Source organism: Borostomias antarcticus, assembly GCF_949987555.1.
Source record: "Borostomias antarcticus genome assembly, chromosome: 8".
NCBI lineage: Eukaryota > Metazoa > Chordata > Actinopteri > Stomiiformes > Stomiidae > Borostomias > Borostomias antarcticus.
The window spans coordinates 19,431,063-19,440,544 of NC_140241.1; the positions used below are offsets into that span (position 1 = coordinate 19,431,063).

The 9,482-nt window shown below is 47.2% G+C and overlaps 1 protein-coding gene across 1 annotated transcript in view; it reads left to right on the forward strand.

Moving 5' to 3' along the window:
- The window catches only part of LOC311312544 (MAM domain-containing protein 2-like), a gene marked incomplete at both ends in the record, with an annotated part of 10,961 nt that extends 2,321 nt beyond the window's left edge, over positions 1 to 8,640 (forward strand). The window contains 12 exons of the mRNA XM_084442505.1: positions 427 to 728; positions 958 to 1,042; positions 1,348 to 1,485; positions 1,932 to 2,215; positions 4,984 to 5,077; positions 5,529 to 5,675; positions 6,486 to 6,751; positions 7,502 to 7,598; positions 7,713 to 7,868; positions 8,005 to 8,258; positions 8,382 to 8,466; positions 8,588 to 8,640. Of these exons, the coding sequence (XP_084298631.1) occupies positions 427 to 728; positions 958 to 1,042; positions 1,348 to 1,485; positions 1,932 to 2,215; positions 4,984 to 5,077; positions 5,529 to 5,675; positions 6,486 to 6,751; positions 7,502 to 7,598; positions 7,713 to 7,868; positions 8,005 to 8,258; positions 8,382 to 8,466; positions 8,588 to 8,640 (1,961 nt within the window). The remainder of the gene's footprint in view (positions 1 to 426; positions 729 to 957; positions 1,043 to 1,347; positions 1,486 to 1,931; positions 2,216 to 4,983; positions 5,078 to 5,528; positions 5,676 to 6,485; positions 6,752 to 7,501; positions 7,599 to 7,712; positions 7,869 to 8,004; positions 8,259 to 8,381; positions 8,467 to 8,587) is intronic.
- Between the last annotated feature and the right edge of the window lie 842 nt (positions 8,641 to 9,482).

A 9,482-nucleotide genomic window follows, 5' to 3' on the forward strand; every position in this document is an offset into this window, starting at 1 on the left:
GTTTGTTCTCTTACTGTGTCTTGCGGCGGTGGCCTGTTTCGGTCCATCTGCTTCTCATCCTTCCTGCCACGCGTGCTTCTGTGGAAGGTTAAAGAGGAAAAGAGGGCTTTCCGTACCCCGGTAGCGTGCTCAGAAAGGTTAAAGATGATTGGGGGGGTTCCTCTCTCTGTCTCTGTTGCTCGGTTACTGGTTGGACACTAATAGAATAGCTGCACTTACATTGGAAAGAGTAATATGTTATTTTTGATAATAAATTAGATCAAAACATTTGTATTGAAAGTTATTAGGAATAACCCCTTGAGATAAACCCATCTTGTTTTCAAGGGGGTCCTCAACAACAATAATACGACATAATTAGAACATACACACACATACATACATAAACACAGACACAACTCTCCTCTCTCTCTCTCCCTGTTTGAACAGGTCACTTCATCTCTGTGGGCGGCGCCGGGCGGGCGGGTCAGGAGGAGAGGAGGGGTCCGGGGGCGGACCGGGGGGGGGCAGGGGGTGCTGGGAGGAGAGCGGTTCTGCTGAGCCCGGTTCTGGAGATGGAGGGCTGGAGCTGCCTGAGACTGGTGTACCAGGTCTCTGGGTCGGGCTCGCTGCAGGTCCATCAGCGCCAGGACGGCAAGAGCTTTGACCAGCCTGTCTGGAGCAGCCGGACCCCCTCTGAGAGCTGGATCATCGCCAGCATGGACCTCCCCAACACCACCGAGCCCTACAGAGTAAACAAGGCCACGTGTGTGTGTGTGTGTGTGTGTGTGTGTGTGTGTGTGTGTGTGGGGGAGGTGGGGTGTCAGAGTTTGATATCAATGGTGGGATCTTAGACTCATTTACAGTAATTCCAAACTCTTGCACAAGGTTTGTCATAGGAGTTAGTGAACTGTGCCCCCCCCCCTTCAAAAAGGGTCCCATATGGTGTTCATTACCACGTGAACATGTGTTTCTCATCAGCTGGTGGTGGAGGGTCGTCCGGGGGCGGAGTCAGAGAGCAGCGTGGCTGTGTTTGAGCTGCGCCTCAGTGCAGGGTACTGCCTGGGTCAGTGGCTCTCCTCTCCACACTATCCTGTTACCCGCTGTGAGGATGACCTCACTTCACAATCACACAAGCCTGCAGGCATGGCCTTAGACACAGACACACACACACACACACACACACACACATCTACGCTCATTTGTGTGGTGCATGTACGGTATTCACCTTTCAGAACAACCTCTTCCTGTATTATGAAATGTTTGTTATTTATATATCTATATGATTTGTTTAAGAAATGTTTGTTACTTATGGAAATATTTGTTAGCAATATACGATCTGTTTACAACGTTTGGCTGTTTTCTCCCTAGAGTGTGATTATGAGGAGTCCCACCTCTGTGGCTATAGCAACCAGTGGAACAGCGTAGTGAACTGGTACGTGGGCGGAGCCGTGACCCGCGACCTCCAGAGCCCCCTGCCCGACGACCACACCTACGGCAACGGAACAGGTGCTGAACACACAGCGTTAATGCCTCCCAACACACCTGGATCAAAAGCACAGAAAACTGCACATTTTATCTAGAAACTCATACCTCCATGACGTCCTGCCCAAAAATTGTTAAGTAGGCTATATTCCAAATTGAATAAACAAATTGATACATACAACACAAGTCACTCTGAGAACCTTCACTGCTACTAGCTGACTCAGTCAGATGTGTGGATGTTCAGATGAGGCACTATGTCTGACTTACTTCACCACCTCAAGGGAAGTGAATAAGGAAAACAATGGAATCAGTACAGAACCATCACAGGAACAGCTGTATACGCTCATCAGCGATAAGCCAGGCTGGACCTGCTCCATAAAAAGCTACGGCTTTGGTTTATGGGATTCATGTCACTGTAGCCTTGAATTCAGAATAAAGTCGTCCATTCTCCTTGCGCTCGCTCCCCTCAGGCCATTACATGTACGTCGATTCCATCTACGCCAAAACCTTCAAGGAAGTCGCCAAGATGGCGTCTCCCATGACGACGGTGCCCATGTCGGGCTGCCTGAGTTTCCAGTACCAGCGTGGAGAGGAGAGGGGGAATCTGCTCTCCCTCTACACCCGGGACCAGACGGGCCAGTACCAGGAGCTGTGGAGGGCTGACCCCGACCAGCTGGACCCGGGGGACTGGACAGCCACCACCAGGGAGTGGATCCCGGTCCAGGTGGACCTCAGGGCCCCCTACCCTCTGCAGGTCAGCCGGGGTCGAAGGTTAACGAGAGGGACACACCTGTGAGAGAGAGAGAGAGAGAGAGAGAGAGAGAGAGAGAGAGACAGACCGATAGAGAGAGCGAAATAAAGAGAGATGGAGAGACACCGTTATGAGATGAAAAAACCATGATAGAAAGCAGTGCTGGGTGATTAGGAGTGGTAACTTTGTGAGGAAATACCGAGGACGCTTGGCTTGTTGACTCTACTTCAGAGAACCATAAACCTCAAAAGGACGGCAGATGTTTTTACCAGGGTGCACAGCAGAATAGAAACACAGCAGAATAGAGTCTTTATTTTTAGGACCCAGGCTACAATAATATGCCGAGGGACAAAATGTGTGTTTGTGTGTGTGTGTGTGTGTGTGTGTGTGTGTGTGTGTGTGTGTGTGTGTGTGTGTGTGTGTGTGTGTGTGTGTGTGTGTGTGTGTGTGTGTGTGCGTGTGTGTGTGGGTGGGTGGGTGGACGGGTGCCAAGGTTATAATAGTTTGGCTTTTTTCATTAGTTTTTATTTTTATATTGTTTTAACTTTTTGTTTTCAATTTCAGTTTTGATTAGTTTTAAAGCAGGAAAATGCTTAGTTTTAGTTTCGTTTTTATTAGTTTCAGTATAAGTTTTAATTGTTTTCTTCTGCGCTAGCCTCATGAGACTATCCTGATCTCACAAGCTCACATTGTTTCACTCTGAGTGAAACAAACCATCTGGTGCACGTCAGGTCACTTCTGCGCAGGGACACAGCTAGAGAACATGGAGGATAGATTTCACATCCACCCAAAATACTAGACTTATGTCTGAAATGAAAAAGACTAAAACTAAGAACATTTTCTCAATAATTAATAATAAAATAATTTAGTTTATTCTAGTTAGTTTTATAAACACACAATACAGTTTTAGTAAGTTATCATTTTTTTGTAAAGCCTACTTTTTGTTTTCGTGTGTGGCTGTAAGCCAAAATAAGCCAAAGATAGCAAATGTCCGGTTGTCACTCCCTCCCTCCCTCCCTCCTTCCCTCCCTCTTTCCCTCCCTTCCTATGTCATGTTGTTGACCTGCAGTTCTATGTTGCCACCACAAGAGGCAGTGGTCCCAGAACATCAAAATGATAAAACTATGACACTGCACATTTTCCAGATCCTCAGTGGTGTAGTGGATAGGCTGTCCGCAGGTCACAGCCATGTTGTGGACGACACTGGATGTTATAGAAACTATGCAAAAATGTGGTTACCTTGTGGTGCTATGTCAGTTATGGAATTTATGTGCAGTAATTGAACATTTGAAATACTCCTGTTTTGAAATTATACTGTCTCAGTATTTACCCATTATATATTAGGCTATACTTTGCATGTATTTACCAGGTAAATGTTTCGTTTTTTCAGACAGACGGAAGGCCTTCCCAAACCCTTAGACCCCTCGGTGGTATAATGGGCTAAGTACTTGGACTCCCACTCTGGGACCAATTCCCATTCTGGGACGTCTAACTACGCCATCTCTCTGTTCCTGTTTCAGAAGGATGGGAGAGAATGTATGTGAACAAAAAGCCCAGGCCGTCCCTAACCTTAAGGCCCCTCAGTGGTGTAGCAGGTTAAGCATCTGACTCCAACGCTGGAGGCCAGGGTTCAATTCCTGGTTGGGGATGTTGGGAACAATGGTGTTCTTAGTTCTAGCCTGAACTAGGGAAAACACCAAATTCTTTCCTTTCTTTTCCTTCCCTTACGCCCTGACCCAGTTGGTTTTCTTAGTGCCTTTTCGACTGATAGATCTTGGGACCCTAGAACAGCTATTATGGCACAAAAACCATCACCCCCTCCCCCTATTCAGAATGTACCGTTGGTGTCTCACCACCAGCTCTTCCAGACTCCACCCCTGGGCAGTCCAACCACCGCCAGTCCAGGGACCCGAGCAGTGTGCATGACCCTGCCCTCGCTCTCTGACACCTAAACCGTCTCAGATTGAGCCTTTTCTGTAGACTGGAATGGGAGGGACAGAGTCCACATAGCCTCTCTGGTTCATTCTTAGACTGGAAGGGCATGGTACACGTTATTGTTGTGTTCTGTCCTGTCTTATGAGTGTCTCCCATTGTCTGGTTTTTAATTCCCTTTGATCAAAATCAAAACTATGGAATTGTTTAAAGACATGGACCTGTACCGATTCGGCCAGAGGTCCGCCAGCGGAATCGGCCAGAGGTCCGCCAGCTCGTCCATCGGGAACCCACTGTAGGTCTGCTAGCCTTGTGTTATCTGGGTTTATCCCTTACCTTTGTCCAGAAACAGAAGTTGAACCAATTGCAGCAAAATATCTAACGTTACAGGAATCATCAGTGTAACTGCTTTAGCCACTGACCGCTACCATTAATGTTATGGAAGCTGCTGCTAGTTGTTGTGAGCTCATGAGCTAACTGGCTATCCCGCTCTCATTGTGCTGGATTAGCATTGGAAGCATTGGAACTGATGTGTCCAGGCAACAAGACCTACCTTAATTTATCAGACATCATTTCAAGTCACAGCTATTTCAGTGGCATGACTAGCTTCCGTCCTACCAGTCCTGAACAGAAACAAGCCAGCCACGCACATAAGCCAGGCTGGACCTGGCCTGGTTATTTCAGTTAACTAAAATGTTTTTTCACACCTAGTTATTGTTTTTTAATTCGTTTTCGTCAACTATAATAACCTTTGTGGGTGCATGTGTCTGTGTTTGTGTGTGTGTGTGTATGTGTATATATATATATATATATATATATATATATGCAACCGTCCGCAGGTGGTGTTTGAGGTGTCCTTCAGCAGCCCTAGAGGAGGTTATGTGGCTCTTGATGACATCACCTTCTCTCCCGAGTTCTGTAGTTCAGAGACCGGTAGGCTGCTTTTCTGTTTATATCAAATACACCGTGTATCAGCTGTGTCCATCTGTCTTTATCTGTCTCCACTGTATTCCTGTGAGAGAGCTGTTACTGTGTTCCTGTGAGAGAGCTGTTACTGTGTTCCTGTGAGAGCTGTTACTGTGTTTCTGTGAGAGAGAGCTGTTACTGTGTTCCTGTGAGAGAGCTGTTACTGTGTTCCTGTGAGAGAGCTGTTACTGTGTTCCTGTGAGAGAGCTGTTACTGTGTTCCTGTGAGAGCTGTTACTGTGTTTCTGTGAGAGAGAGCTGTTACTGTGTTCCTGTGTGAGAGCTGTTACTGTGTTCCTGTGAGAGAGCTGTTACTGTGTTCCTGTGAGAGAGCTGTAACTGTGTTCCTGTGTGAGAGCTGTTAATCCATCTCAGAGCGCTGGCGTGCCGCTTCATAATGTGTCCCCCGTGTGCCGCAGAGCCCATGTTTGACCCCTCCATCGCCAGCTGTGACTTTGAGCGTGACCTCTGCCGCTACACCCAGGACCCCCTCAGGAGCTCTCCCTGGACTCGCGTGTCCGTCCAGCCCAACGTCTACCGGGCTGGAGACCACACCACCGGGGCAGGTGAGAACAAGGGACATGGGACACAGGTGAGAACGAGGGACATGGGACGTAGGTGAGAACAAGGGACATGGGACACAGGTGAGAACGAGGGACATGGGACGCAGGTGAGAACAAGGGACATGGGACACAGGTGAGAACGAGGGACATGGGACACAGGTGAGAACGAGGGACATGGGACGCAGGTGAGAACAAGGGACATGGGACACAGATGAGAACGAGGGACATGGGACACAGGTGAGAACGAGGGACATGGGACGCAGGTGACAACAAGGGACATGGGACACAGATGAGAACGAGGGACATGGGACACAGGTGAGAACGAGGAACATGGGACGCAGGTGAGAACGAGAAACATGGAACGCAGGTGAGAACGAGGAACATGGGACACAGGTGAGAACGAGGGACATGGGACACAGGTGAGAACGAGGGACATGGGACGCAGGTGAGAACAAGGAACATGGGACACAGGTGAGAACGAGGAACATGGGACGCAGGTGAGAACGAGGAACATGGGACGCAGGTGAGAACGAGGGACATGGGACACAGGTGAGAACGAGGGACATGGGATGCAGGTGAGAACGAGGGACAGGGACGCAGGTGAGAACGAGGAACATCAGACTCCCTCAGAGGCAGAGTAGGAAAATGAGGTTGGTTTTTAGAGTGAACTATCTCTTTAAGTGATAAGCCTTCATGTGGCTGGTCTGATCTTCCAGACCAGACTCAATACTTGGAGGAACATTCTATATCCGTCGCTGGGATAAATCCACATGGAAAACGAGATCCTCAGGGATAATACGCATTTCCCCCCAGGATCCTTCCTCCTGGCGCACTCCCGGCTGGCCCCGCGCACCGGATATGTGAGCCAGCTGACTGGACCCATCCTGCCCGGTAACATGAAGTACTGTCTGAGGTTCTACTACTCTCTGAGAGGCTTCAACGAGACGGACCAGGCCCTGGTCATCTACCTCCAGGACAGGAGCGGTGCCACCCTGGACCGGATCTGGACCCAGGGAGGGAAGTCCAGGCGCATCTGGACAGCAACTGACATCACATTCCAGAGTCCTCAGCCTGCCAAGGTGAAACGGCCTGGGTTATGTTTAGTTTTATATTAAATAATGACACACTGTAAACTAGAGTCATGTAAAAGAAGGGAAGGTGTGTTCTGTTCGTAGAAAGTACAGTATTCCTGGCTGACCGAGTCCATAGCCTTTCATCTGGACAGTAACCTCAGTCTACTCTATAGCTAGTCTCAGATCTATACCATCAGTCTACTCTTCAGCTAGTCTCAGATCTATACCACACGTCTGTTCAGTCTGTTCTATACCATCAGTCTGTTCTTTAGCTAGTCTCAGATCTATACCATGAGTGTTCAGTCAGATCTATACCATCAGTCTGTTTTTTATAGTCTCAGATCTATAACACGAGTCTGGTCTCCCTTTGGGTTCCTTTGAAGTTCCCAGATCAGATATATATATATATATATATATATTAACAGGCCATAAGTTTGATGGCCCCCAATATTCTCATTCCTGCTGTTTTCCTTTGGTCCAGCTGCAGGTCTGTATAGAGCCAGCTGTGAGAGGATGTGGTTTCATGTGCTTCACTCCGTCAGGGTGTCAAAGTCTGTCAACGACTCTCCTCATTGGGCTTTTGCAGCCTTGGAGTATTTATAAGCCCATTTTATTCTGTCAGTCATGTTTTTGGACTGAGGTATCAGATCATATAAACATCCTAATGAAAGAGATTGTAACGTTGATAAGACTGCCCATGCATTATCCAGATGGGATATTCTCTGCGTGTTGATCTCATCCATCCCTGTGGTCCAGGTGGTGTTCGTGAGCACATGTAAGAGTTTCTGGGACTGTGGGTCCGTGGCTCTGGATGACATCAGCGTCAGTCTTGGAGACTGTGATCTAACAGGAGGTGAGCAAACGCTTCACAGAGGCTCACAGGAACTACAAAAAGAGCATGGAATTATAGTGTCTCCAACCATCCGTAAACACCAGGCCGTATGGTGACGTCCGTATCTGTTTCCAGGGATGCTCCTGTCCGTTCCTGGGCGCTGTAGTTTTGAGACAGGTTCTTGTGGGTACACCCAGGACAAAGAGAGAGATTCAGGTGACTGGGTTCTGACCAGAGGACCGACCCCAACCTCCTACACCGGACCCAGGGGTGACCACACCACCGGCCGCGGTGAGTATCCAACTCTCTCCAACATTCAGTGCAGAGGCGGAAATGTTCCATGATCAAACTGTGTTCTGCTTGTTATCAGTATAGAACCAGTTTGAATGGATGAAACTCTGATTCCGAGCGGTTCTCTGCTTGTCAGGATATTACATGTATATTGAGGCGTCTCCCATGCTGCCTGATCAAAATGCCCGGCTGCTCTCCAGTCCTCTGAGGGGGTCCCAGAGTCCTCAGTGTCTGCGCTTCTACTACCACATGTACGGCTCTGGCACGGGTCAGCTCAGCGTCCGCCTCCACAAGGACGGAGAGGACCAGTTGCTATGGAAACGGAGCGGCGAACAGGGCATCACCTGGCTGAGAGCCACCGTGGAATACCAGTGTGACCGCCAGCATCAGGCATGTGCTGAGACACCTATAACCCCTATAATAACTCCCCAACACAACACCCCTGACCTTGAAGATCACAGTACATTTATTGGTGTCTTTTCTCTCTTGCTCTATTTCTCTCTCCCTTTCTAGATTGTGTTTGAGGCCACCAGAGGGTCATCAGTGAGGAGTGATATTGCCATTGATGACATTGTGTTTGAAAGTGGACCATGCCCAGGTAGCGATCTTAGATACAGTAGGCTACTTGTTGGCCCGTTTAACCTTTCTGAATGGATTCTGTAGAAGTGTTTTCTGGGAACTCTTTTGGGGATCTCATCCCAATTTTCTTTCTTCCACAGAAATTGAAATCCAATCTATTCATATTCCTGACAACTCTAATGACATTGAGTGAAAGCGCGGATGACGCTGAAAAGGATGTATGGACCAAACTGTTTTGCACATATGGACAAAATGACACAGCGCAAACTCAAATGTTCTTGTCTGGCATACCAATTGCACAGAATTTTGCACACACCAGTTTAACCATATTCAGGAACACTTGCCATGATTATGAGGGAAGGAGAATCTTAAAATCAATGTACATTTATCAATATTAGACATATCACCTTGCTCTTAGTAGAGAAACACAGTCAACATTTTTATCTGCATTGTAGCAAAAGAGAGCATGTTCAACTGTGTTTTTTTTACATTAATGTATTTACATTAATATGCATTAGATTAATGCTGAAATAAAATAGGCTTGTTCTACCTAGCACAGGTTTGTTGATGTACCCCATCTCTTGTTATTCACTGGTGACATAATATACATTTATGTTGATACACCAAGCTCTGAGTAATGTTTATCAGTTAAATAAATAAATAAATAAATAAACCTGCATGGGCAGGATCAATCAGCATACATTACTGCCACCTGGTGGTGCATTTGCTATCAGGCAGCCGTGGTTCTTGAGAGCAAAAATAAAATGGACAATAGCCAACTAAAATGTGTAGCGTACATGAACTAAAACTAAGTATTTCCAGAGCTACACGCCGTAAATCTTCCACCTATCTCAAATATCATAATTATGTATCAATGTTTACACTACTTCAACTGATGTTTCCGCACCGCACTGGGGCTAATCATTAGGGGTTAAGCATTGGGATGTAGCCTCTTTGCTGAAAATCTTAGAATTGTTTTTACGTCATCAAGTTTGGTATTCTGGTAATCTAGCATTTTAGAAACATCCATGATCC